General features: G+C 62.5%; 2 protein-coding genes across 4 annotated transcripts; one reads left to right on the top strand and one right to left on the bottom strand.

Annotated features, from left to right (window-relative positions):
• Positions 1-223: 223 nt before the first annotated feature.
• Positions 224-11411, top strand: SCYL1 (SCY1 like pseudokinase 1). Of its 2 annotated transcripts, none has more exons than XM_080816958.1 (18): positions 224-391; positions 739-879; positions 1070-1192; positions 1272-1498; positions 1898-1988; positions 2065-2220; positions 4211-4369; positions 5264-5371; positions 6130-6243; positions 7959-8114; positions 8644-8832; positions 8969-9044; positions 9327-9491; positions 9730-9872; positions 10519-10587; positions 10674-10877; positions 10966-11020; positions 11143-11411. In XM_080816958.1, exons 1-18 carry the CDS (start codon positions 281-283, stop codon positions 11265-11267), a joined length of 2412 nt encoding a protein of 803 aa, XP_080673084.1. In that variant the 5' UTR covers positions 224-280; the 3' UTR covers positions 11268-11411. The 2 variants fall into 2 exon arrangements, with proteins under 2 accessions (XP_080673084.1, XP_080673083.1); XM_080816957.1 differs by having other exon boundaries at positions 10516-10587.
• Positions 11271-27759, bottom strand: LTBP3 (latent transforming growth factor beta binding protein 3; the record flags this gene model as incomplete). 2 transcript variants are annotated; one of them, XM_080816955.1, is made up of 28 exons in its annotated part: positions 11277-11909; positions 12018-12149; positions 12260-12340; positions 12426-12587; positions 12745-12885; positions 12982-13119; positions 13224-13352; positions 13620-13703; positions 13868-14035; positions 14330-14458; positions 15749-15868; positions 16097-16219; positions 18152-18274; positions 18541-18663; positions 18906-19034; positions 19178-19309; positions 19395-19520; positions 21165-21263; positions 21416-21488; positions 21563-21579; positions 22123-22308; positions 22394-22552; positions 23050-23172; positions 23315-23407; positions 23617-23722; positions 23902-24104; positions 24258-24587; positions 27432-27759. In XM_080816955.1, the coding sequence occupies 28 exons, from the start codon at positions 27757-27759 to the stop codon at positions 11758-11760; spliced, it is 3909 nt and encodes a 1302-aa protein (XP_080673081.1). In that variant the 3' UTR covers positions 11277-11757. The 2 variants fall into 2 exon arrangements, with proteins under 2 accessions (XP_080673082.1, XP_080673081.1); XM_080816956.1 differs by lacking the exon at positions 12745-12885 and having other exon boundaries at positions 11271-11909.

Genomic DNA, 27759 nt, shown 5'->3' with positions numbered 1-27759 from the left:
GGACACAGAGGCTCAGAGAGTTTGGGTGACCCGCCAGGCCCTTACAGTAACTGGTAGGTAACTGGTGGCGCCTGGCCAGCAGGTGCTTGGCCTAGGTGCCTGGAAGTTGGTCTCTGCGCCGCCGGCCCCGCCCACCTCCCCGCCCACCTCCCCGCCCACCTCCCCGCCCCTATCTGCTCCGCCCACCGACTCCGGCCCCGCCCTCGCCCCGCCCCGCCCCGCTCGGCGGCCGGAGGATCCGGAGCAGAGGCGTCCCCAGCCTGCGGCGGCGGTGGGGACAATGTGGTTCTTTGCCCGGGACCCGGTCCGGGACTTCCCGTTCGAGCTCAGCCCGGACCCTCCCGAGGGCGGCCCGCCCGGGCCCTGGGTCCTGCACCGCGGCCGCAAGAAGGTGAGCGCCGCCCCGCTCCGCAGGCCGCGGCCGACCTCGGCCTCGCCTAGTCAGCGCCGCCGGCCCCGCCGCGTCGCGCCCCGCCTGACGTGGCTGCGGAGCCTCCGGGGCGACGGGCCGGGGGAGGGGGCCGGGCAGTGCCGACGTGGCGGGCGGAAGGACCGAGGGACGACAGGCGGACAGAACCGGGGTCACGTGGGCCCAGCTCCGTGTCTGAGGGCTGACCTGGGGAGAGGCCGGCGGTGGCCCTTTCCTCCCCGCACTGAGCAGCTCTGCGACCATCTCGGAGCTGGAGTGGTCGCTGGGGCCCGGCCCACATCCCTCAGGTCCCTCTGCCCTCCCCCCAGGCCACAGGCAGCCCCGTGTCCATCTTCGTGTACGATGTGAAGCCCGGTGCCGACGAGCAGACCCAGGTGGCCAAAGCTGCCTTCAAGCGCCTCAAAACTCTCCGGCACCCCAACATTCTGGCCTACATCGATGGGCTGGAGGTACCCGCCTCCCAGGCCGCCCCATCTGCGCCCCGCGCTTTCTCCCAGTCTCCCCGTCGTGTCTTCTGTCTTCCTGCCCCTCAGTTTCCACCCCTCCTGCCTGGGCAACCCCCCATTTGATTCCCCTCCTCCACCTGTCTCCCTGTGCCTCTCATCTCCCCTTCCTCTCCCGCCATGTCCCCCTCTTCAGACAGACAAATGCCTCCATGTAGTGACAGAGGCAGTGACCCCACTGAAAACGTACCTCAAGGAGCGAGCGGAGGCCGGTGGCCTGAAGGAGCTGGAGCTCTCGTGGGGGCTACACCAGATTGTGGTGAGGTGGGGGGCAGTGGTGACGAGAGCGGGGTGGGGGCGTCGGGGTGCGGGAGTGTGATGGCTCCTTCTGCCCCCAGAAAGCCCTCAGCTTCCTGGTCAATGACTGCAGCCTCATCCACAACAACGTCTGCGTGGCCGCTGTGTTCGTGGACCGCGCCGGCGAGTGGAAGCTGGGGGGCCTGGATTACATGTACTCGTCCCAGGGCAATGGTGGGGGGCCCCCCCGGAAGGGGGTCCCCGAACTTGAGCAGTATGACCCCCCGGAGTTGGCTGATGGCAGTGGCAGAGCAGTCAGAGAGAAATGGTGGGTGACTGGGGGTGGCGTGTCCCAGCGTGCCCTATTCTGGAAGCTCCTGCAGCCTCGGGACCCCTCAGCTAGCTGGCACGCCCCCCTGTCCCCTGCGGCCCAGCTGGGGAGGGAACCGGGGTCCTCCGGGAGGTAGGGCAGGATAAACACAGGCTTTGAGTGTGTTTTGATGGTTCTGAGGTTGAGAGGTGTGTGACTTGCTTTGGTGAGCCTCCCTTTCTTTATCTGTCCAATGGGACTAATGAACCTGCATCCTGCGTCTCGGGGTTCTCCCTTCCTGATGGGAGGATCCGCTGAGGGACATAGCTCAGCGTCTGCCATGCAGTGAGGGAGGTGGGAGGCCTGCGCTAGCAGGTGGCAGGGCCTCCAGCAGCTCTGGTCACTGCCCTGCCTCAGGTCAGCTGACATGTGGCGCTTGGGCTGCCTCATCTGGGAAGTCTTCAATGGGTCCCTACCTCGGGCGGCTGCCCTGCGCAATCCTGGGAAGGTGAGTGTCTGACCTAGTCCCAGCCCCTCTCTGCCAGCCAGCCAGCCCTGCCCGGACACTGACCCTTCTCCCATAGATCCCCAAATCGCTGGTGCCCCATTACTGCGAGCTAGTCGGCGCCAACCCCAAGGTGCGTCCCAATCCAGCCCGCTTCCTGCAGAACTGCCGGGCGCCGGGGGGCTTCATGAACAACCGCTTTGTGGAGACCAACCTCTTCTTGGAAGAGATCCAGGTGAGCCCCCCAGTCCCCCCTGACCGCCCCCACCCCGGGCTTTGTTCCTGTGTTCTTCACCCCGGCCCCTCCTCCCCACTTTGTGGGCTCCCTCATAATTAGACCCTGGGAGACAAGGAGGAACTATGGAGCCAGGCTCTCTGGGCCTGAATCCTGGCTCCAACTCTTGCTGTGTGACTTGTCTGACACATGTTACTGATGGCAGTACCTACTTCAGGGGACTCTTCACTGGCAGAGAGCTACAGAAAATACATAAAAGGAAATGTGTACTCCCCGGGACAGGGGTAAATACCAGGGAGGAAAATAGTGGGTCAGGGTGTTCAGGGAAGGCCTCTCTCAGGGCTGACAGTTGAGCTGAGACCTGAAGACTGGGAGCCATGGGGATGGTGACTGGGGAGGAATGTTCCAGGCAGGGGGAGCAGCAAATGGGAAGGTGTGAGGAAGGGATTCTTGGCTCGATCTCCTTGAACCTCAGTTTCCGTATCTGTATAATGGGGGTAATAGTAGTCTCTGCTGGCCCATAGGTTGTTGTAGGGAATGAAGGAGGAAGGCTCGGCCCTGGATACCTGCTCTGACCCGGCTGTGTGGGGGGCACACAGGAAGGTGACTGAGAATCTGGAGTTGGGGGGGAGTGACAGACACCGGCACAGACCTTGATGGAGCAGGGGCCGTGGACTCTTCAGGGCATGGGGAACGTGGGCTGTGTCTCGAGGCAGAAGCGCTGGAAACGCTGAGCCCCTGAGCCCCGGGCCTCCTGGGCCATGTGGGGGCAGCAGGAACTTTGTTATGTGAAGTTCTCCTCACAGGGCTGACTGGGCCAGGCTGCCCTGATTAAAATGTGCTCCACAGGCGACGGCTGTTTCTGGCCAGTCCCGGGAGACTGTGGGAGGGCAGTGCCCAGGGGCCCCTCTTCCCATCACTGGGCAGACCAGTGGAGAGAGCCCAGCTAGGCAACCGGGAGTGTGGTCAGGTCTTCCTCTGGGCCCCGGCACCCCGTGAGCGCTGTCAGAGCAGGAAGCCTGCCTCCCGGGCTCACCTGAGCTGCTCGGGCACCAGCCGGGTCCTCCTCATCCCCAGCCAGAGGTCAGCTCTTCCGGGCCAGGCAGCAGCTTGGGAAACGAGGGTACCAGTAGTGGGCACAGAACTTTGGAAGCAGCCAGGACTAGGTCGTACTCCCTGCCCCATCACTCCTGGCTGGTGACCTTGAACCTCAGCCTCCTTGTCTGTACGGGAGGGGGTGAGCACCTCTTCCTTGGGGGCAGCACCGTGGAGGGACCAGACCCCTGAGTCACACTTTCCCCTGACTGCTTTTTAGCTGTGTGACTTTGGGCCAATTCCTTGCCCTCTCTGGGCATCAGCTTCCTTGGTGGAGCAAATGTGGATTATGTTAGCACCTGTCTCATAAAGTTGCGGGGTGTATAACTCTGGCTGGCCTGTAGTCTGTCCTCAGGGAATGTGAGTTGTGTGGATGACGGCCTTAGAGGGAGGTTGGCGGGGTCATTGCGCTGACAGCCTGGCCTATCTGGCTTCAGCGGGAGGACCAGGTCTGGGGATCCGCTGTACCTGATCCTGCCTTCCCCGCAGCTTGCCCGGAACGCCCACCCAGCTGGGGCCCGGGCGATGGGCTAAGCCCCCTCCCCTGTCTGAGCCTTCGTGTCCTCCTCTGTGTGCCAGGGTTAGTGGTCCTCACACCTTGGGTTATGGTGAGGGGGAGAGGCAAAGCTGACAAAACGGCCTGCTGTCCCCAGCGGCTGCTCTGTGAGGTGGTGTAGTTGTTACCGCGTCTCACAGATGGAGGGACTTACCCAAGGTCACGTGGCTGCTAAAAGGGGGAGCTGGGATTTGAAGGCAGCCCCGCTGGGCTCCCGCAGCCACATGCTTCAGTTGTCTTTCAGGCAGGGTCGGGGGACGACCCCGTGTCCTTGCCCGTAGCTGAGGAATGGCGTGAGTAGGATGATGTCCTACCTGCGTCCTGTCCTTGATCCCCCAGATCAAAGAGCCGGCTGAGAAGCAAAAGTTCTTCCAAGAGCTGAGCAAGAGCCTAGACTCGTTCCCCGAGGACTTCTGCCGGCACAAGGTGCTGCCGCAGCTGCTGACCGCCTTCGAGTTCGGCAGTGCAGGAGCTGTCGTCCTCACACCCCTCTTCAAGGTGGGTGGGCGCGGTGGGGCCCAGACCCTGGCTGGGGGTGGGGTCTGAGTGGCAAAAGAGAGGGCCATGGGGGAGGGACAGACCGGTTAGGGCAGACCCACACTCACACTCATACACACACTCATACACGCACACGCACACCCGCCCGAGTGCTTGAGGAGCTCGCCGCCGAGAGCCCGTTGGTTCAGCTCTCCAGGGCCACCTGAGTGGCCGTCCGGGAGGCTGCAGGGCCTTCTCGTCCTTGGGGAGAGGAAACCTTGTGCCTCTAAATTCTTTTCCCGCAGACCCTTACTCAGAACCTGTAGACCTTATTCCGTTTCCCCAAGACAGCAGCCTTGGTCTGACTTGTGCACCCCGGTTTCCAGGGCCCAGGAGATCGCCTGCTCACCACCCCACTTTGTCTCCTCCCTCCTGACCTCTTGGCACCCCTGTTCTTTTGACAACTAGCGGCTGGATCCTCTCCGCCTTCCCCAGGCCCCAGCCTACCCTTACCTGGGCACCTGTCGTTCCCCACTCTGTCCACTTTTCCACAAAGGGGGAAGACAGCAAGCAAATCCCATATGGCTGGGAATCTCCGGAAATGATAGAATTATAGTTAGAATTCTGTGTGCACATGTGTCCATGTAGTGTACTGGGGCCTGATGGTACGGAGGGGCACAGACCCTTCATCGGCCTCTTGAGAGGCTGCCTTGACCCAGAAAGGTGTCACCGGCAGAGCTGCCTGAGATGGAGGACGGGCAGAAGGGCTGCTGCAGAGGTGCCCTACTCCCTCCACCGTCACCCCATCCCCATCCTGGGAAACAAGCAGGGAGCCCAAGGAAAATGAATGAGCCCAATAAGGTCACCCCACTTCCATGGAAACAGCTGAGCGCCGTCTCCTGCTCTTTCCCGAAGGTGGGCAAGTTTCTCAACGCTGAGGAGTACCAGCAGAAGATCATCCCGGTCGTGGTCAAGATGTTCTCATCCACTGACCGGGCCATGCGCATCCGCCTCCTACAGCAGGTGGGGGCTGTGGTTAGACCCTGTCCCCCTCTATCCCACCCGGACCCCACCTTGGCTGCTGGGGAGACCCCCCTGCCTCACCTCCAGTCCCAGGCCGGTGGCAGGAGCCCCTGCCCTGGCACCCCGGCAACTTTTCCCCAAACACATACAGGTGAGGGGCTGGTAAGCCTAGGCTCTTAGGAAATCGAGACCCTCATGGGGCTCATCGGCAGCCTGGGGAAGGCACAGCCTGCCCGGACTTGCAGGCCTTCCCCCTGCAACCCGATCTCTTGGCTTGGTCACCTGAGCCATTTAGGGTGGGAATAGTGTCTCTCCTGCCAATACCAGGGCGGTTGAGAGCATCAGACATGATCTCTGGGATCGGGGGGAGGGGCCTCTTATAAGCCAGGAAGTCCTAGAGGCTCCCAGGTGTCAGGTGTCAGCCCTCCCTGAGCCACTTTCCGGGTGGGGGCAATAATTCCTTTCCCAGAACAGGCAGTGGGGGCTCTAAGAAGGGCCGTGGTGCAGGGCTACAGGCCGGACCCTCCCGTTCCCAGTCCTTGGTTCTTCCCAGCACCGTCCTAGCCTCTCATCACTGCATGTGGTCCTAAGGCCAGAGAAAGGCCAGCTGCAAGGTAGAGGGCTCAGGAGACTCACCGGGCTGGCCAGTGCCTGTGTAGGGGATATAACCAAGCCACGAAATGGGCCGGTGGCTGTGGTCAGGCAAAGAGGGGCTGACTATGTTCTCACCAACCCCCCCGGCCAACACCGGGCCACAGATGGAACAGTTTATTCAGTACCTGGATGAGCCAACAGTCAACACACAGATCTTTCCCCATGTCGTACATGGCTTCTTGGACACCAACCCTGCCATCCGAGAGCAGACAGTCAAGGTAGGTGTGCCCTGGTTTTCCAAGGCTTGGAGGGGGCTCACACGAGGACAGAAGCCTTGGTTTGGGCCTGTGCGTCCGAGGAGGTTAGGGGAGGGCAGGCACCATCCTGCATATAGGCCCAGGCCCCGGGTGCAGCTCTATAGCTGGTGGGAGGGCAGCACGGGCATGGCCTGTATCCTCCATGCAGTGGACACTGGCTGAGGCTCTCTCCGTGCCCAGCCCTGTGGCCCGTGCTTCGATGCAGGGTCTGTCTCATGGAGCTGCTTTTGGAGGTGATGGAGAGTGGGCTTGCCAGACAGGAAACAGAATTAGAAAAGATATGTTAGGGGGGCGCCTGGGTGGCTCAGTAGGTTGACTGACTCCTGATGTCAGCTCAGGTCATGATCTCAGAGTCCTGAGACTGAGCCCTGAGCGGGTCTCTGCGCTCAGCATGGCGTCTGCTTCTCCCTCTCCCTCTATTCCTCCCCCTGCTCAAGTGCACGCACCACTGCTCTCTTTCTAAAATAAATAAAGTCTTAAAAAAAAAAAAAAAGAAAAGAAAAACTGTGTTAGAAAGTCACAGAGTGTGAAGAGGAGGGTTTGCAGTTTTGAGAACAGCCATCAGGGAAGCCTTTGCTAGGGAGGTGTCACTAAAGGAAAGGAGGCAAAGGGTCGGGCTGCGGGGAGATGGTGAGGAAACGTGCTCTGTGCAGAGGGACTGCGCCCAGAGATCTGGAGGCCAGCACGTGCTTGGAACGGAGGAGCAGCAGGAGGGTTAGCGTGGCTGAAGGGGCAGAGAGGTGGCATCTGAGAGGTCATGGGGGCTCAGATGTGAAAGGCAGTAGCGGGTGGACAGAAGGGACCACGTTCCAAAGGGGGCGAGCGGGCGGTATGTGCCCATGGATGGCTGTGAAGCCAAGTATGGCTCTGAGGTTTCTGGCCTGGGCAGCTGGAAGGTTAAGTTGCCATTCACCGAGAGGACTGGGAGTAGCAGTTTTGCGGGAAGAGGTCGGTCTGCTCTTGGCCACGTCTCTTAGGCAGGTGCGGCTGTCTGTTCGGCCGCTGGTTATATGTGTGTGTAGTGTAAGGAAAAAGCCTGGGCCAGAGGTGCTCACCTAGGCATTGTCCACTACTGAGGGCATTCAAAGGTCACCTAGGGTGCGGTGTACAAGAGAAGGGGCCTGGGGAGCAGCTCTGGGGCTCTGAACAGTGAGATCTCGGCCACAGGAGATCGAGAAGGAGTGGCCAGTGAGGTCCGAGGAGAACCAGGAGAGGGCAGGGGCCTGGAGGACCAGAGATGGAAGTGTCCAGGAGGGAGAGCTTGGGGATGTCACAGCGCTGGGGGGTCGGGTTTGGTTTGGGTGGAGAATTGGCCATTGGACTTCGCAACACAGAGGTCCCTGGTGATCTTCCCTCCAGCCGGTTAGTAGAGTGTGGTGGGGGTGTTTCTGTGGACATCTGAGTCGAGTGCACGCAAGAGAGAGCAGAAGGAGAAGGACGGGAGCGCGAGCAAACCCCAGAGGCTTTGGGGTGAAGGGGACAGAGCGGTGTCCCGTTGCTCAGCGTTCTGGGTAGGGGTCAGGACCTGCTGGGGAGGCAGGTTTGGGAGGGCCTCGGAGGGTCCTGTCAGAGCCCAGTGTCCCCGTCGGCCTCCACACCCTCCCAGGAGGCCGCTCCTCCCCTTGGCGCTTTGCTGGCTGTGGCCCCCAATTTCCACCCCGCCCCCACCCCCGCAGTCCATGCTGCTCTTGGCCCCGAAGCTGAACGAGGCCAACCTCAACGTGGAGCTGATGAAGCACTTCGCGCGGCTGCAGGCCAAGGACGAGCAGGGCCCCATTCGCTGCAACACCACCGTCTGCCTGGGCAAGATTGGCTCCTACCTCAGTGCCAGTGTGAGTGCCCAGCCTGCGGCCTGGGGCTTCTGTCCCTGCCTTGGGGCCCAGCGTCCTCCGGGGCCAGGCCTCCTTGTGCGGTCATCCTCCCAGCCCCAGCATCGGAGAGCCCGTGGTGCTGGATCTGGGAGCCGAACTCCGGCTTGCTTGGCCCCGAGGCCATGGGCAGCCCCCCGGCCAGGGTTTGCAAATGCGGACACATAGCAGGAATGAATGAGTGAATGAATGAATGAATGAATGAATGAAGTCAGTGCACAGGTCGGGAGAGAGGCGCAGGCCCTAGTCCCAAGGCAGCTGCTGCTCCAGCCCCCACTGTCCTGAGGCAGCAGGAACCCACTGATCTGGGAGGAGAAGCCAAGATTGAGTTTTCAGTAAAAAGTCTCCTCATTTGTCAGTGATTAGCTCACGTTTTTCTGACTTGGGGGCGGGGGGGCCCCGTAGATGGCGCTGCTCTGGGAAGCAGGTCTGGCAGTCCTGGGTCCCGGTACTGACCCTGTACTCAGGAGCGCTCCCCCCCGGCCCTCCCCAGACCAGGCACAGGGTCCTCACCTCTGCCTTCAGCCGGGCCACTAAGGACCCATTCGCACCTTCCCGGGTGGCGGGTGTCCTGGGCTTTGCGGCCACCCACAACCTCTACTCGATGAACGACTGTGCCCACAAGATCCTGCCTGTGCTCTGCGGCCTCACTGTGGATCCCGAGAAATCTGTGCGAGACCAGGTGAGGCACAGCGGGGCCTGGGCTCGAGCTGGGGCTCCGGGGCGGGGGGGGGGGGGGCGGGTAGCTGGGCCCTGGCTGGCCAGGTGGGCTCGCAGGAACCCTGGAGGCCCCAGCTCTGCCCCTTCCTCCCCCACAGGCCTTCAAGGCCATTCGAAGCTTCCTGTCCAAACTGGAGTCTGTGTCCGAGGACCCCACCCAGCTGGCTGAAGTGGGTGAGTGGCCCACACTCATGTTCTCTTTCCCTCCCACCACATCTATGACTGTCACCTTTCAATGCCCCCTTCCCCCTCACTGGAGTATCTGGAAGCTAGAACCGCAGGGAGCAGACCTGACACCATGGCTCCCCACCGCCCCCATCCCGCCCATGGGAGAGCACAGGCCTGGAGAAGGGGGGCCACTACAAGTTGCTCTGTGTTAGTTCCTGCCTTCCTGTCACCTTCCCCATAGAGAGCCTGGGGTGACTGTCCCTGTCTCTGCCTTCTGTCACTGCCCAGAGAAGGATGTCCACGCAGCATCCAGCCCCGGCATGGGAGGGGCGGCAGCCAGCTGGGCAGGCTGGGCTGTGACGGGGGTCTCCTCGCTCACCTCCAAGCTGATCCGTGCACACCCAGCAGCCGCCCCGGCTGAGACCAACGTCCCCCAGAGACCCACGCCTGAGGGTGAGTGCCCCGGAGTGGCCGCGTCGGTGACTCAGAGGGCTCGGGGGTGCCGGCCCCCAGGAGCTGTTCTGTCTGGCTTCCTGGGGCGTGGCGGTGGGGAGGTGGGGACAGGGCAGAGTCGAGTGGCCTCATGAGCTTTTTCCCCCTACACCTCCCCCCACCCCCCAGCAACCTCTCCCCGTTTTGAGACCTTCCTGGGTCCCAGCGTACGGGAGCTCAGTGAGCCTCTGCTCCTCAGGACTTCCTGCCCCGGCCCCCACCCTTGTCCCTGCCACACCCGCAACCCCAGGCGCCTGGGAGACGCAAGAGGAGGGCACAGACACGGCAGAGGACAGCAGTGCTGCCGACAGATGGGACGACGAAGACTGGGGCAGCTTGGAGGTGAGTGGGGCTCGGGGCCTCCCTAGGTGACTCCAGCTCAGAGGTTGAAGCCTGCCTTCAAGGAGCTCGGGTGGCCTCGGCTGGAGTCCCGCCTGTCCTTATCTGCACGGCGTCCCTGGTGAGGCGGCGTCCTGGAGTAGCTCTGGTGGGTAAGAGCTGGCCGCTGACACCCACTCAGCTCCAAGGGCTCCGGGGAGCAGGGCTGGGAATGGGCGTCCAGGCGGGCGGTTTGCGGGGCAGCCCCTTGGTCGTCCTCACTCTCTTCTGGTCCCCGTCCTTTGCCCACTGGCTCCAGTGGTCAGCAAGGAGCGGCCATTCCCAGGCCTATGGAGAGGGGGTTGCTGAGGATGGAGGGGGGCTACGCTGAAGGGAACGGGGACAGGCCCGATTTCTCCACCTGCTGCCAGCAGTCTCGGGCCTGGGGCTGTGGGGAGGGGTGGGGACCAGCTAGATCTTACTCCCCAACCTCAGAGGAGTGCCGGCATGTGCACTCCAGACGGGAGACAAGGCTTGAGGAGCAAATGAGATGGAAGGCAAAAGAAGAAAGGGTAGAGCCCATGGCTGGGAAGGGGCTAGCAGGCTTCCTGGCCCTTCGGGTGCGGGCAGGCATGTCTATGGCTGTCCTCTCCTTCCCACACTGCAGCAGGAGGCCGAATCGGTGTTGGTGCAGCAGGAAGACTGGAGTACTGGGGGCCAGGCTAGCCGTGCTGGGCAGGTAAGCAGAGTGGGACACGGGTCTTTCTATGGGGGTGGGGCCAGCTCCCCCCAACCCATCGGGCACGACCTCCCCACCTTCTGCAGACCAGCAGCCTGGATGTCAAATCGCCCGAGTCAGACTGGAGCAGCTGGGACGCAGAGGGCTCATGGGAGCAGGGCTGGCAGGAGCCAAGTCCCCCAGAGCCGCCCCCTGAGGGCACACGGCTGGCCAGTGAATATAACTGGGGTGGCCCGGACAAAGGCGATCCCTTTGCTGCCCTGTCGGCACGACGGGAGACTGGTGTGCAGGTACGTGGCACCCGTCTGGAGGAGGGTACAGACTGGGGTGGACCTCAGCTGAGAGTCTATGCCCACTCCCGCCACACTTTCGTTTCAGCTGAGACCTGATTCGTGGGGCGATGACAACTGGGAGGGTCTGGAGACAGAGAGCCGTAAGTGCTTCCCCAGGACCCCTGGTGGAGTAGGGCTAGTGACCTTGGGGCAGGTGCAGGCAGGGCAGCTGAGCCCCCTGTGCTCCTGAAGCCCTCAGCCCACCTCCTCCTCCTGCTCCCAGGGCAAGGGAAGGCCGAGCTGGCCCGGAAGAAGCGCGAGGAGCGTAGGCGGGAGATGGAGGCCAAACGCGCCGAGAAGAAGGCAGCCAAGGGCCCCATGAAGTTGGGCACCCGGAAGCTGGACTGAACTGCGGGTGCGGGCGCTTGTAGCCGCGGAGAGCGGGCCCCGCGGATGTATTTATTGTACAAACCATGCAGCCCGGCCAGTCTGGCCAGGCACATCTCACGTGTACATAATCAGAGCCACAATAAATTCTATTTCACACCCCGGTGCTGGGCTCAGTGTAGCCCCTCCCAGGAGGCTCAGGTCTGGCGCAGCCCTGTGGAGTCCACGCCCACCACAGACATGAACATCAATTTGCTTGGAAAACCAAGAGTAAAGAGGCACGATCTGATTTATCGGTTTCCAGGAAATGCCCTCTGGGAGGAAGTCCACCAGTGCCGGAGACCCAGTCTCTTCCTGTGAACTGGGTGGCGCTGCTGGGCGCAGGGAGGGGTCTGAGGACCCTGGAGAGTCCCTGGGTCCGAGCCCCGAGTTGCTGCAGGCAACAGAGGCTGAGCTCGCCCAGAGGCTCAGGTGGAAACCCCTCGCTGATGGCCGAGGTCCGGGCCCCGCGTCAGCGGCGGCGCTGGGGCACGCAGGCCCCGTGCGGGCGGCTGCGCGCGAAGCCAGCTTTGCAGACGCAGCGGAAGGAGCCGCTCGTGTTCACGCAGCGCTCGCTCTTACACAGCAGCCCGCGCTGGTTCAGCTCCCGGCACTCGTCGATGTCTGGGGGTGGGGGCGACAGGTGCGGGCTTCACCGGGGCGCCAGAGCACGCAGCCCCCTTAGCTTGCGCACCTCCCTCTGGCCGCGCCCCCACCCCGCCCCCGGCTCACCCACACAGCGCGCGCGAGAGGCGTCGAGCTGGAAGCCTCCAGGACACTCGCACACGGCGCCACCGGGCCGGGGCACGCAGCGGCCACTCACGCAGCGGCACTCATCCGAATCCTCCTCTGAGCTGTCCTCTTCTGCGCAGGCCAGGAGAGCGTCGACATTAACCTCCACCTCCACCACCTGCAGCCGGACTCGAACCCCCGCCGACCACCACCACCAGGCCGTGCCGTCCTGCTACACTCACCTCGAGGGGGCTTCCCCAGCAGCAGGGGACTCGCGTCCCAGAAGGAATTGCTCTCACTCTGCGACGTCGGGCACTGGGACCCTGGGAGGGACGGGGGCGGTCAGCGACGTGGATGCACCCAGCTCCCGCCCCAACCGCTCCGGGGGTGCCCGGCGGTTTGGCTCACCGGAGCTGCGCGGCGGGCAGGGGCGGCACTGGGCTCCCCAGCCGCGGCCCTGGCGACAGCAGCAGTCGTCGAAGGTGAGGGTTGGCCCGGCTAGGGGCCCCGCGCACATGCCGTCTTCTCCACGCTGCGCCCAGCACACGTCCCGCCGCTCCGGGGCACGCTCTACGGAGGGAGACCCGGCATCAGCTAGGGGCCCGCAGGCGGGGTTGGGGGGCAATCGGCCCCCCCGTCCCCACCCACCCTCGCGGGGGCCGCGACCCCGGGGCTCCACACAGCGGACCGGGCCCTCGGATTGGCCCAGGACAACTCTCGCCCTCACCGGCTGGGCTCTCCGGGAGCTGGCAATCGCGGCCGGAGGGCCCGGGCACCCAGGGCGGGCGGCACTCGCAGCGGTAGGAGCCCGGCAGGTTGACGCAGCGACCAGGGCGGCAGGCTGCCGGGTCCTGGCACTCGTCTACGTCTACGGGTAGCGAGGGCATGTGCGGGGGTGGCGGTCACGGCTCGGCCCGGTCCCCGCTCCCCTCCTGTTTCCCCAGCCAGCAGGCCCGGGCCTCACCCATCTCCTCTGGGCTCAGACACTGGCGCTGCGCTGGGCTGTACTCGGCCGGGGGCGTGCAGGCGCAGCGGTAGCCGCCGCGCGTGTTCTCACACACTCCGTTCCGGCAGTTGGACTCGTCCAGGCACTCGTCCACGTCTGCGGGGAGGAAAAGCGCCAGTGGAGAGAACCGGCCCGAAGTAGGGTGGTTGTGCGTGTCTCCCGGCCGGGGGCCCACGGCCGCTGGGACCGCCTGCACTCACCGACGCACTCCAGTAGGTTCCCGTCGTAGTAGAAGCCTTGCTTGCAATAGCACTCGTAGCCCGGCTGCGTATTCACGCACTTGCCCTCCTTGCAGATCTCCGCCCCAAACAATATGCACTCGTCGATGTCTGCGGAGGGACAAGCCGTGGGCGCCCCAGGCCCGCTGCCAGGGAAGTGGGGCGGGGCTAACCGCGGGAGCGGGGCAAACTCAGCGGGAGAGGCTTTTCCGGACGGGGACGAGCGCGTGGTAGGGGCGGGGCAGACGCTGAAGGTGTGGGCGGGGCTTACCCCAGGGCCCGCTACCGACCTAGCGAGCACGGGCGGGATCGGGGCGGTCCGAAGCTCGGGGGGCGGGGCGGGGCGTGCCCGGTGGGCGGAGCCGTGTCGGGGCTTACCACGGTGGGCTGGGATGCCGTAGTTGACAATGTTGTTGTCTTGGGTGTAGCCCTTCCCGTCTGGGCAGAGACTGTGGAACTCAGCTGCGGGGAGAGAGCGGCCGCGGGGAAGAAAGGAAGCACGACTGAGCGCGCGCGCACTAGCCGCTGGGCTCAGGTCGGAGCTCTCCGCCGCATTTCCCACCGACCCAGGAGGGGGCCGTCTCCCCCAGCACGTTTCCAAAACTGAAGAAACTGAGACTCCTGACCTGAGCTGTAGACTGGGCAGGGATAGATCTCGCAGTGGTCTCCCCAGCCAGCTCCCAGCGAGCAGCAGCATTCCTGCTGGGTGACATTGGTGGCCAGTACACTGTCGCAGAACACCGTGTCATCGAAGTTAAGGTAGCACTCCTTCTTGTGGTGGGGCGGCTCCACCTCTGAGGGGAGCGGAGGGAAGCTCAGGGTCCTGCAAACAATCCCGCCAACCCATGCTCCCCACCAGTCTCGTTTCTCTGCCCCCTCACCTTCCCTGGCTCCCCTCAGCTGCCCTGTCAGAGCCAAGTTCCATCCTCAGTGTGGCATTCAGGGCCCTCCTGCAAGGTCCAGCCCCCCTCCCCCCTGCCGCACCCCCATCCTCCTGGGCCCAGACCCTCAGGCAAAAGGGATTTCTCCTTGTTCCCCTGATTCCAGAGGCTGGGACCAGCGCCCTTCTCTGAACCCAGGTGACTCACCCTCACAGCCGTGGTGGTCCTGGGTGGGCGTGAAGCCCTCATCACAGATGCAAGCGTAGGAGCCCTGCAGGTTCTCACAGGCCCCGTGGGGAAGGCACAGGCCAGGGTCCTGGCTGCATTCATCTATGTCTGTGGCCAGCAAGGGAAGCAGGAAGAGTTGCTCCAAGGAAACCAGCCCCTCCTTCCCTGCGGGGTGTGCCTCCAGGGATTCACACAAGTTCAGAACCCAAACTTCCACTTTGATCTCAAAGTGCACACAACACGATGTCCACTCGGGTCTGTCTGTGCGTGTGACTAGAGGTGAGCACATTCACTGTCTTTTCCCTGAAACCTGTCGCGGCCTTCACCGGCAACAAATGGGGTCCTCTCAGCCCCGCATCTGGGGACTTGCGGTTTGGCCTCCTGATACATTTCAGTTTCATCCTTAGATATTTTAAATACTGGCACCCCCAACTCTATGTTCAGGGCACTCTCCCCTAAAAACACAACTGACTCCTCCCAGATCTCTGTGCTTTGCACACCCTGTTCTTTGGGCCTGGAACACCATGCCTGCTTCTCTCTGCACGGGGACCTGATTTATGCCTTAGGAGACCATCTTTAGGGGCGCCTGCGTGGTTCAGTCTTTAAGCATCTGCCTTCAGCTCAGGTCATGATCCCAGGGTCCTGGGATCGAGTCCTGCTTCTCCCTCTCCTACTTCCTCTGCTGTGTTCCCTCTCTCGCTGTGTCTCTGTCAAATAATAAAATCTTAAAAAAAAAAAAAAGGAAATGCAATGTTTTCTCACATTTCCAAGGTAATTTAAAAAAAAAGAAAAGAAAAAAAAAGGACGGGCGCCTGGGAGGCTCAGTGGGTTAAGCCTCTGCCTTCAGCTCAGGTCATGATCTCAGGGTCCTGGGATTGAGCCCCAAATCAGGCTCTCTGCTCAGCGGGGAGCCTGCTCCCCACCCCCTGCCTGCCTCTCTGCCTACTTGTGATCTCTGTCAAATAAATAAATAAAATCTTAAAAAAAAAAAAAGGAAACCATCTTTACGCTCCAAGTTCCAGTTCCGTTGTCCCCTCTCTGTTGCCAACTAATCACTTAGGCAGACTTCTTCTGGGACCCTGAACTGTAGGAATCAACTCACATGTCAGCCTCCCCTAGTGGGGGCCCTGGGTTGTCGCTCCGTACCTGGCACATAGTGCAGAAGCTGGCAGATAGCAGGTTCTCAGTAAATTGCTGGCTCCCGCACATACGGCGAGCGGGCACCCAGTAAACACCCTGTAATTACTTTCTTTACTGTTGCTACTGTAGGTGAAGGAGTTGAAGGGGGAGTGAATGTGTGCATGGACGGGTGGATGGAAAGACAGATCAACAGGGAGTCTAGATCCCTGCCATTCCCTGCCAGCCCTCCTCGGTGACTCTCAGCCAATCCCCCCATACCTTGGCACTTCCTGCCGCCTACCAGCCGATGCCCCTGGGGACAGAGACATCGGTAGGAGCCATTGGTGTTGATGCAGTCACCCCCAATGCAGGCTGCGGGGAAGTCACACTCATCGATGTCTGCAGAGGATCAGAGAGGTGGGGAACCTCAGGGGCTCACCCAGCTCAGACGGCACAGCCCGAGGCTGCCAAGGCTTCCCCTAGAGCCCCGGGTTGGGCCCACACCCCAGGCCCAATGTTGGATCTGGAGTGGGGGCTGGACAGGGGAGTGCCTGGCTTGGAGCCCAGGCTGAGGCAGCCCTGGGGTAGGGAGGAACAGGCTAACTTCCAGCCCTCCGCCCCACTTACCCTCGCATCGGCTCCGGTCTCTTGACAGATGGTAGCCAGAGAGGCACTGACACTGGAAGGAGCCTGGCGTGTTGGTGCAGATGCCGTTGTCACACACATCCCCCGCCTCACACTCATCCACATCTGTGGGGCACAAGGGGTGTCAGAGGGCCAGCGTGGGATGGTCTCAGGCCTCTGCTACCCTTTTCCCACTCGCGCCTAAGACATGGAATTGAGGCCAATATTGCTTAAGGGAAGCAGAGGCCCCTCACCCCCTCCGTGCAGCACACCATGCCCTGGGGAGCAGGCCAGGTGCTGCCGGGGAGCCCGGGCCATGGCCGATTCCAAAGAGCTCAAGCCTCAACCTTCATCGTCCTCACCAAACAAGGGCACCCACCCCATCCCCTCTTCCCATACTGCCCTGATCTCCCTTGCCCCAGCTGCTCTCACCTTTCCCCCACCTACCATGGCTCCCTTTCTGCCCACGTAAATAAGCTCCTGTCTTTGTCCTTCTGGCAGAATAATGTCTCCTGCTTGAGCAGTAAAGGAACTTGAACTTGGCCTTCCCCTGAGAGCATGCTTCTCTGCAGTCCTTTCTGGCAGAAGCTGGTTCTTGGCCACAGGTCGGAGCCCTTGCAAGCCACTCTGCCTCTGAGGCGCACCGGGCCCCCCTGCCAGCCTCCCCCTTCTCTCCTGCTGTCAGCACTCACCTCCCTAGTCTCCCCTCCTCTATCTTACTCCCCACCCTAGGCCTTTCAGCATCCAAATGGTCAGCCAGGCCCAGCCTCTGACCTCACACCCTGGATCAGTTTCTGTGACCTTCACTTTGGTGGCAGCCATTCACTGTCAGGATGACGGCCTGGGAGCTGCCCCACCATGGGCATCTCAGATGCTGCTGCCTTCCCACTGCCTTTGTTGCTCTCAAGGCCGCTAGCCCACCTTCTCTCCTGGGGGCCCATGCCCCCTCTCCTTCCTCCGTGCGGGTCTGGGAGGCCATGCCTGCCCCTGGGCCTCCAGATCCTGGGTGCTGGCACCCACTAGGCTGAGCACCCTGGGTCACAGCCACTCCCTCTGGCCTCGGGCCCTGCCTGATCCTCAGCTGGCGCCACCCTATCCCTCCTCCTCAGGCTGGACTTCTGGAAAGTCCCTAGGCAGCTCCCACGCCCTTGGGCAGTCCCAATCCTCTACCGGTCATTACAAGTTCCCCACTGGACTCAGGCCCTTTATTGCTCATTGAGAAAATTAAAGGTAATCTTTACCCTCCCCCAAATCATTACATCTGTTAGGGCAAGAGATGTTCCTTCTGTCTGTGCTTCCTACCCTGGCTGCCCTTGTCATCCCCTAGCCCCCTTTCCTGGCATCTCCTCGGCCTACATCCCTAAACCCCAACTGGCAGAGCTCCCCTCCGGCTACTCGCCACACTCAGCAGCAGGAAACTTTCCAAAGCAAATGGCGACTCTTGTCACCCTTTCCCTTAAAATGCTTCAGGGGCCTCATAACACCCGTTAGGATGAAGCCAGACCTCCTGGGCAGGGCGGGGGTGGGTGAGTAGGGCCCTGCCCCTCACCAGCCTGCCTCCGCCCCCACCCTCTGCTTACACCTTTCAGTTTGCAGCACCTTCCGAGCTGGTTTGCACTTCTGAGTCTGCTGACGCTGACTTTCTTTGCTTGGCTAATTCCTACTGGTCCTTTAAGACGATTCAGGCCTGGCACCCACCTTCCAGCCGGGCCCACAGGCCTGCGCTGAATCCCAGCCCCGCCTCTTGGTGCATAAGAAACAGTGCTGCGGGACTACTAGCGCCCCTCCCCCTTCTTTTATGTCTCCCCCCACTTTAAATTTAAATCACGTGCTTTGCAAAAGCAGCTTCACGCTTTGGGTCCCTAAGACCCTTCCTACATAGAAATTCTGGTGGCCTTTTCATCGGCCAGGTTCGCTGAGAAACGAGTGAATGGGTCCGTAACCTGGGGGGTGGATCAGCTACCTCCTGCCCCCCGCGGGACGGACGGGACGGCCGCTCCCCAGCTTCCACGCGTGAGCTGGTGCGGGGGCGTTGGAGGGGGGAGGGCTGGGGCTCACCCTGGCAGCTGCGGCCATCGGGCGCAGGCGCGTAGCCCTGGGCGCACGTGCAGCGGAAGGAGCCTGGGAGGTTCTCGCACCAGCCGGGCGAGCAGGGGCTGCCCTCGGCGCACTCGTTCACGTCTGCGGCGGCGAAGGCTCGCCTCGGTAGCCGCCCCACTGCACCCGGCGCGGTACCGGGGTGGGGGTCTCCTCGGCCCAGGACGGGGGAGGCCCCACCGGCCGGGCGCCTCTCACCGCCATCAGCCCCGCCCCTGCCCTCACCGGATCCCGAAACTGCCGGGTCGCGGGACGGCTCCCGCATGCGCCCCCGCCCATCTGCGGTCCAACCTTCCCTTCCCGCTCCCCCATCCGGGACTCAGCCGCCGCCCCCCAACCCCCGCTCTCACCGCGGCAGGCCCCGCCCCCCTGGCTGCGGTAGCCGGGCTGACAGGCAATGCACTTGAAGCTCCCGGGTTTGTTCTCGCATCTGCTGTCCGGGCAGGAGCTAGGGTCTCGGCACTCGTCGATGTCTGCGTGGGGTGGGGGTGGGGGCGGAGAAGGAGGGAGATCCGTTCGAGGACAACGTGGCGGGCCAGGCGTTCAGTGTCCTCAGCAGGGCCTCCTTCCGTTACAGATCAACAAGGCGAACCCGGCCCTCGGGGCTCCCGCAGCCCAACCTCGGGGAGCCCCAGGGTTCGGGGCCCCTGCCCCCAGCCCAGGTCGAGAACAGCTGAGGACCCCCTGTGGGCCTGGATGGGGGGGCCTCCCCCACCTTCGCACACGGGCGGTCGTGAGGCCTTGAGCCGGTAGCCGGGGTAGCAGTTGCACTTGTAGTGGCCCGGGAAGTTGAGGCAGAAGCCGCCGTCGCCGCACAGGTGGGGCTTGGCGCACTCGTTCAGGTCTGAGCGGGAGGCAGGGAGCGCGAGGGGCGCGCCGGGGGCGGCGGAGGCGGTTAGTCTGCGCGCCGGAGGGGAGACCCCCATCCCCCCATCCCCCACCCCGTCCCCCCATGCCCCCTTCCCGTGCCGCCCGCGCCGCGCTCACCCACGCACGAGCGCCCCCCGGCGCCGACGTGCAGGCGGTAGCCGCGGTTGCAGTGGCAGTTGTACGAGCCGCCGGTGTTCATGCAGACGCCCCTCCCCGCGCCGCACGGCTCCGCCTCGCACTCGTTCACGTCTGAGAAGGGCGCGCGGGCGGGGAGACGTCACAGGGGCGTCGGGACCCACGGCCGCCCCCGGGCCACGCACCCGCCCGCGCTCACCCACGCAGTAGCGGTGCTGCGGGTGCGACCGGTAGCCCGGGTTGCAATGGCAGGAGTAGTCCGAGGGGCCCGGGACGCACTCCCCGTGGCCACAGATGTTCTGGTTCAGGCGACACTCGTCTGTCTCTGGGAGGGGGAGGCGAGGGGAGGAAGATGGTCGAGGAGGGGACTGAGCAGGAAACACTCACTTTCTGCCACGTTCCCACACCCCCCGCCCCTCCATTATCCCAATACCCCTACCCAATGGACTCTGAGACACCGCCCTCCAGTCACCTCAATATTTAAAACCCTGCAGCGGCAGTCACTCCCTTATCCTCTAGCCCAGTGACCCCAACACCCTTGCCTCAGGGACCTGGGCCCCCCATTCCACAATGATTGATTTCCTCCCCCTCCCAAGGCAGGCAGGAACTCATTTCCTGGGAATCCGCCTGCCCCCTGGTTGTGCCTAAGCGGTCAGATCAAGAACCCCCTTCACCACTGTCTTTGTCACCAGTCTTGAACTCCCTGCCTCCCACCACTCCCTCCTTTAGGTCCCCAACACCCCCACCCCCACCCCAGCAGCAGCCCTGGACCAGATCTGGACCAGATCTGGAGCTCCTCCCCACCCTAAACAGTCAGGCAGGCTGTTTTTTTTCTCCTAGAGTCTCTCTCCCTGGAACTCCTTAACACCCCCTCCCAGAAGCCTCCCCAGGTGCCTCTTCCCCCACCTTCCCACAGCTCCCAGGGCTGTCATCACATTGTCCCAGCCTGGACAGGCCTCCAGGACGGCCACCTTCCTTCCGCCTGGGTCCTCAACCCCAGAGCACATCTAGCCTCCTAGATTTCAATCGAGGTGGTGGCTCCCTTGCAGTTTAGGAGTCCACACAGACTCGGACTAGGACCTGGCTCCAGGGTGTGACGGTGGGGGCGGGGGGGGGGGCAGCCACTGAACCATGAAGCTAAGCGCACACACTTTCACGTATGAAAAGGTGAAATGATACTTAGTATGTAAAACCCTCCAGTCAGTGCCTGGCACAAGGCAACTGCTCAGCCATAGCTAGCAATTATCATGATGCCCCAAACCCCACAGACACTTCCCACAGCCTTTGGGATCAAACCCAAGCCTCTTAACAAGGCTCTGTGCATTGGCCCTGCCTGGGTTCAACAACACTTGGTCTGTGTGTGGTTTTCCCTCCTCCACCAGTGTTTCGTGCCCTTTGCCTGGGCTTCACTTGGAATGTCCCTTTTCCCAACCTGCACACCCCTTCCTTCCCTGCTTCTTGTTCATTTCGAACACTCTCTAAAGCCCGGCCCGGGAAGCCACCTTGCGTTGCCAGGCTACGTATTATCACAACCCCTAGACTTCTTTCCTTCTCCGATTAGTTTTTGTATGGCATTTACGAGACATACTCGATTTTTAGTCACTAACCTGTTGCCTATTTACTCTGCAAGAATGGAGAATTTCTGGCTTTAGTTTGCTACTGTATCCCCAGCACCTCAACTGTGCCTGGCACTACAATAGTAGGTGCTCAATAAATATTTGTTGAATCAATGAATGAATGAATAAAGTGTCTTCAGACTGGACGGAGCTCCACGATACCCAGAATGGGGTCTCTGCTGCACACGATGGCTTCCCCAAGGCCTGGCCCAGGGCCTGGCACCCAGTAAACCCGGGTGTTAGTGTTAGTGTTAGTGCTCAGGAATGACTGGGCGGGGGGGTGGGTAAGGGAGGAGTAAAATGAAGCCAGGCAGTGGCTTCTCTCCATTGTAGCCTCAGCGGGCAGGTCTTACCTGTGACCTGAGTAGGAGCGATCTCCACCGCACTGCGGGAGGGCGGCAGGTCTGGCAGGAACCAGCGCACGGTGGGTGGCGAGGGCCGGGAGATCAACTCTGTAGGCAGCAGTGTACACCCATCAGGGGGTGTGGGGGATGGGAAAGACACCCCTCTTCAGGCGCACCCGGCTTCACTATCCCGATAGCCAGGCTGTCCACCACCCCTGGGGACAGCCCTTGAGGACCGGTCCCTGCAGTGCGCAGCTCACCCGGGTAGGGCCTGGCGGGAGACGTGGTGGCAGTCGGGTGGCTCTGGGCTGCTGACTGCTCCTCGACCACTGGCTGTGAGTAACAGCAGCGTGAGCCCACTGTCGCCTTCGCTTCCCTGCCCCTCCCACCCAGGCTTTCATACTCACTGAGTCCGTGCTCACCCCTAAAAGGGAAGAAGATGGGGCATTAGTGCAGGGCTGGGGGAAAGGGGGAAAGGAGTTAAGACTGGGATGGGCAGTTGGTATTTGTGGTCAGGGTCTCTGAGAGTTCAACGATCATGTCTCTGGCTCAAGTGTCAAGAATTAGATCCTGGGGTCAGGGAGTGTGTGCATCACCGGTCCGGGGAACAGGTATAGGGTGCAATGGTTGGTCAAGGTCCTTGGATTATAGCTAGGGTCCAAGTCCTTGGGTCGGGAGTCAGAAGGCCAGATCTCAGGACACCATTTGGGCTGGTTCAATGCCCTGGTCTGGAAATCAAAGGGGTTCCAGGGTCAGAGGAATAGATCTGGAGAGCGATGATCAGATTCTGCTGATCAGGGGATAGATCCTGGGGTTACAACCTTGGGTAGGAATGAGAGGGCCAATTCTGGGGGTCTGTGGTTAGGTCAAGGATTAGGAGTTGGGGGTTAGACTCCGGGCATCAGGAGTCAAGGGGTCAGGTCTAGGCGTTCCGCATCGTCAGGGAATGGAAAGGCTCAGGCCAGACCTCGTTCTTCCTCCGTGTCCTCAGGTGGTGGCGCCCGGCTGGGGCTCTCTGGGAGCTGCTGGGGCTTGGGTGGCCCGTCGGGGTGCAGGAAAAGGGAAAAGTCACTTTCGCCCTGAATGGTGAGGGTCTGGTGGGAAGTGAGGATGTGGTACCCCTTCCCGGCTGGACAGATCTCCTTGAAGGCAGCTGCGGCCAGAGCAAGGGGCAGAGAAGTGAGTGATTCCCGGACGGGCGCGTGGACGGCCCCTTAGCCCCACGCGCCGCAGCTCACCGGTGCCGTCGGCGGGGCAGCGTTGGCACCTTGCGCCCCAGGCCTTGCCCACGCTGCAGCAGCAGAGCTGGCGGGTGAGGCGCGTGGCCAGTGGGTGCTGGCACTGGTGCTCAGGGCTCACCAGGCGGAAACACAGGCTCTTCTCCTCCGGCTTGTCCGCTGCAGGGGGCCACGGGCGGGCATGGGCATCTGCACTTGAACGCGGCCCGTGTCCCTCCTCCCAGCTGCTTCAGACCTGGCCTCTCGGGCTCAGACAACCCTTGATCCTCATGTGGCCTCTGACCTCAGGCGACCCTGAGTTCATGTGATCCCTGAACCTCTGCTTCTCTGACCTCACGTGACCCCTGAAATCTCTGTGACCACTGGCCCCACTGACCCCTGATTTGGCTGCTCCAGACTTCATTCCTCCTACCCATCAAGCCCATGATCTCATACGACCCTCACTCTGTATAGTCCTTGACCCCGTGTAACCTCCAACCAGAACTCCTGTGACTCCTGACCCCACCGATCCCTGATCCTATCAGCTCTGGGCCTTACTCCTCCTGCAATCAACCTTGACCCCACTCTGACCTCTGATCCTTGCTGCTTGGAGCCTTGCCTCTCCTGTCCGTGCCTTGTGACCTCCCAGGGACCTGAGCCCCCCCCCTCGTTCTCACCTATGCACTGTGTTCGGGAGGGGCCCAAGCTATGGCCAGGTGGGCAGACGCAGCGATAGGAGCCCGGGTTGTTGAGGCAGTCACCATGGCGACACATGCCTGGCATCGCGCACTCGTTGATGTCTGCAGTAAGTGGGAGTGTGACCCTCTAGTGTGCGGCCCCAGGGTGACAGCCAGCTGCTCCACGAACCTCAGGGTCCTGCCCCACCCACCTTGGGGCCTCCCCCAGTGACAAGGGGCCTCAGACTCTCCTCGTGGGCCATACCCTGGCAGTGGGTGCTGTTGAGTCTCTTGTAGCCCTGGGGGCAGTCAGCGCCCACCTCCCCACGTAGAGGTCCTGGTTTTTGCACCCCTGTGTCTGCAGAGAGAGGACAGCGTGGCAGGGGAGGACACTGGGGGGGGGGGTCCCGTGGGGAGGGAAAGGAGGGCACCGCGGGGGAGCACAGCTGGAGGCCGAGGGGAATTTGGTGGGCAGTGAGAGGCTCAGGCTGCGCTGGCCTGGCGGGTCCGGCCCCTGCAGGGGAGGAAGGGGTGGGCATGGGTGCACCCCTGAGCCCCGGCACTCACACTGCAGCTGGGGGCACTTATGGCACTTGCTCTGGCCCCAGGCGGTGCCGATGCTCCCGCAGCAGTCTTCCTGCTTGGTAAGGCCCGGGAGGGGATTGCTGCCGCACTAGGGGAAGTTGGGATGAGGGGGTCACAGAACGCCCAGCCCCGCCTGGCCTTCCTCCTAGGGGCCTTTTCCTCCCCTGTCAGCCCACAGACCCCTGTTTTGCACAATCCCCCTTCAAATGGGGACAGGGCAACCCTGAGACCCAAGGGCCGGTCCAGCTGGACTGTGGATTCACTCACGGGCTGCTTGGGCAGTGTGTCCTGGAAGCAGCGGCCCAGGGGCTTCTGGGTGGGTGGCCGGGGGTGCTGGGGCTTGGGGTGCGGCAGCAGGTGCTGCGAGGGGGCGGGGCCCTCGGCATTCGGCCCCTCGATGCGGTGCACTTGGACCGAGGCCTCCGGTGGATGGTGGACGCGCACGTTCACCACGGGGGGCGGGGCCTGCACTGGGGGCGGGGCAGGGAGGCTTCAGGGCTGCCCTCCACCACGGGTTGTCGTGCGGGGTAGGGGGAGATGGGAGTGGGCGGGGCTCCTCGAGGTCCCACCGCCCTAGTGCCCGCCCACTTCGGCCTCCCCGGGTCTGCCCCGTGGTCCGGTACCTTCCGCTGAGATCTGTCCCGGCCCGAGGGGCACCAGGAAGGCTGCATGCTGGGCAGGGGGCCCCTCCCCGGGCCCGGGCGGATCCGCGATCACCTGGACCGCGTAGATGGCGTGCTTGCTGGCCACAGACTCGCTCTCTGGAGCCAGGGGCGGCAGCGCCCCCGTGGACAGGGTCCCAGCCCGGCCCAGGCCAGGGCCTGAGCCGCCGGTGCCCCCGCCAGCTCCTCCAGCGGGCACCTGGCAGAAGCGACCGGTGAAGTCCGGGGGACACAGGCACTGGTTTCTGGAGGAGCACTGGCCACCGTTCATGCAGGGCAGAGGGCACACCACTGAGGAGGGGACGTGGATCAGGGACCAGGCCCAGTCCCCCCCCCACACATCCTGTCTCTTTCCCTCCTCCTGACTTCCTTGCCACCCACTGACTCTGTCCCCCTTGGGAAGCTCGGTTTTGGAACCCGCAGAAGCTGATCTCGAGGTCCTCCAACATCCTTCTACCCATGTCGGCTTCGGGAGTCTGAAGTCCTGGACTTAAAATCCTCGCTAGAAGGCCATGCGGCAGCTGGTGGCTGAGCACTTTGCTCCCCCTCCCTGTGCCTCAGTGTTCCTGTCTGTAGGGACGTTTGTCGTGTCTGTTGAATGAGGTAATGCCTGTACAGATAGTGAGCACAGTGCCTGGCCCACGAAGGGTGTTTAATAAGTAGGATCGAACGATGATGGTGATCGCGGTGCCGGAACAGCCCTTTTCTCCCCTGGCTTTCCCCTCCAGACTCTCCTGGGAAGGTGATCTCTATCTGGAACTTTCACCTCTTCCAAACTCTCCCGTTCAGACCTCAGCCCTCTCTGAGCTCTCCCCTCGCCCCCAATCTCCCTTTGTCGGGCCATCCCAGGGCCCACACCTCACCACTATCAGCGATGCCCTTGGGCATCTTGAGCCTCAGAGGCCCCATCTCTCCCGGTCCCACTCTACCCAGTTCCGGCCTCTGTACAGTCTCATGAGTCCAGCCCCCTCCTCCTCATGCCCTCTGCCCCTCCCGTGCCTTGAGCCTTGCCGCCCATGCTCCTTGCTGGCTTCCTGCCTGTCCACAGCCCAGCACCCCCAGAGAAACCCACCTCCGGCAAAGCCCTGGCATGTCACACCCCTGCCCGCTGCTTGCTTCCTTGCCCAAACATTTAAGGCTCTCCATGGCCCAGAATGAATCTTCTATAAGCCGATCCCCCTCCGCTCTTTCCACGCGCTCGCCGCACCCTCGCACTCCTCTCCCTCCTCTCCCTCCTCCCACAGCTGTGCTCCATCTCCTGCCTCCGTGGTTTTATTCCGTGCCTTTCCCTCCCCTTCAGGGCCGTGTCCCTCCACCTTTTCCATATTCAAATATTTCCAGCCTCAGCTTCTCCTCCAGGAAGGGAGCCTTTCCTCGCCTTACACTTGACTTGTTATGTTTATGTCTGTCTCCCACACGGTAAAGGGTGATTTGGAGGGGCTGTGTCTGCCTCAGTTCTGGGACCCAGAGGAGGTTTGGGGGGCACAAATGAAGGAGTGACTGAGAAGCTGGGACCTATGTCTTTCTGTGACACGCACTCACAACCCACATCCAGCCTTGGTGCCCTGAGCTCACACACCACACCCAGCCCCTCTTCTACCTGCCCCCTCCCCCCGCCCAGCTGCCCTCACTTCCCAGAATGGAAAGGTGGGGATGAATGCTCCTCTGGACACCTGCAGGGCCTCAGAGGGACAACCCACAGCCACGGCCATCAGGGCCTGGGTAAGAGCGTCCCAGGCCAGCTCATCCTGCCAGGACTCTCAGCACAGGAGGGGTGTGTCCTGGGCTGGGGGAGGCAGGATCCTCTCCTTCCTGCCTCCCAGTGAGTCACCCATAGCGGTGAGGGTGACCTCTCAATGACACCCGCCCACTGTGGCCTGGGCACCGAGCCTGGGGATGTGGGCAACACAGATGGAGACAGCAGCCTGGGCAGGATGGCCAGGGGGTCTGGGAGGCTGGGCCCACATACACTCACATGCATGGACATTTTCTTTCTCTCTTTCTCTCATACACACACACACACACACACATTCATTCTGGCACCAACACAAGCTCACAGAAACACTCCCATAGTGACTGGAGACATGCACCCAAGACAACACAAAGAAACATGTAATTAATCAGAGTGTCACTGTAAAGCCCATGCATGTACACAAGCGTGCGCGCGCACACACACAAACGCATCTCATGAGAACTAAGAACCACATCAGGGAGGTTCCTCGGGTCTGTGAGTCCGTATGTGAGTAGTAATGTGTAAGAGGGGCCGTCTTGCTGGTGCCATCCTGGGCCCAGCCTAATTACCCTGTCCGGGAGGGTAATTACTGCCGGGACACCTCCCCCAGCCTGGCCCACAGGGCCCTAGCGGGAGGCGAGCCACCAGGCCTGCCCTTTGAAGAGAGATGCTGGGGAAGGGGTAGGCTCCAAGGGGAACTGGGGAGTCATGAGGGCTTGTTGGGGAGGGGAGACTCTGAGGCAGAGCTCTTGAGAGGTTATGGGGAAGGCAAAGATGGGACAGCAGGATAAAGAGGGACTGAGGACCCAAACCAGCCCCCCGCCTCCAGGCCTGCACTCCTCTCTAGGCCTAAGCACCTCTTCCGTCTGAGACCTTGCCAATATCTAACCTCTTCACCCCCAGCCTTGGCCTTGGCTCCTCCAGGAGCATGCAGGTGTCTACCCCTGGCAGGCCCTGCCGTAGACATTTTGAAAGGACGTTTCCTATTTCTTCCAGCAAATCTGTTTCTTAGGGGAATATCTGCCCCTTCTCTGCGACCTCCGGGCCCCAGCTGACATCCCGCAAAAGCCCCTGTGTGCTGAACCTGACTCCCTCTCAGAACCCAGCGACTACCCAGAGGCCTGTGTCATCCAGGTCCCCAGCAGGACCCCACACCTGAGGCCTCAACCCTAACGCAAAGCGGTGAAGTTCTGGTCCATGCAGCCCCACCGCGGCTGCCTGCCCCAGGACTCCAGCCTCCGAAGCCCCTGGTGTCCCTGGAGCCCCAGGCCCCCAGAGCTCCGCTTTCTGCAACCCCCCACCCCCGGCGGCCCCCAGTGTCATATACCCTACTCCGCCTTGTCTCCCCTATTTGTCCGGGTTCCTGCCTTCCCGCTCCCCCGGCCCGTGCCCCCGGCCCTCACCCACGCGGAAGCCGGAGCCCGTGAGCGTATCGGTGCTGTGGCCGTTCTCTCCGATGAGCGTCATGTTGGAGCCCTGCTGACAACTGTCCCGACACTGGCCCTTGAGACAGGTCCGCTTGCAGATCACCGGCGCAAAGACCACCTTGAAGCGCTCGCGGGCCAGCGCCCCGCCCCCGCCGGCGCCCCGCTCGCCCGCCGGCCCCCCCTCGGCCCCGCCGCCCGGGCCCAGCGGCAGCAGCAGCAGCAGCAGCAGCGCCAGCAGCCCCGCCGCCCCCGCCCCGCGCATCTCAGGGGCCAGGCCGCCAGCAGCCCCGCGGGGCCCGGGCAT

The sequence above is a fragment of the Martes martes genome, assembly GCF_963455335.1.
Source record: "Martes martes genome assembly, chromosome: 10".
NCBI lineage: Eukaryota > Metazoa > Chordata > Mammalia > Carnivora > Mustelidae > Martes > Martes martes.
Note: the sequence above shows the minus strand (reverse complement) of the source record. Positions and strands in the feature narration are given on the sequence as shown.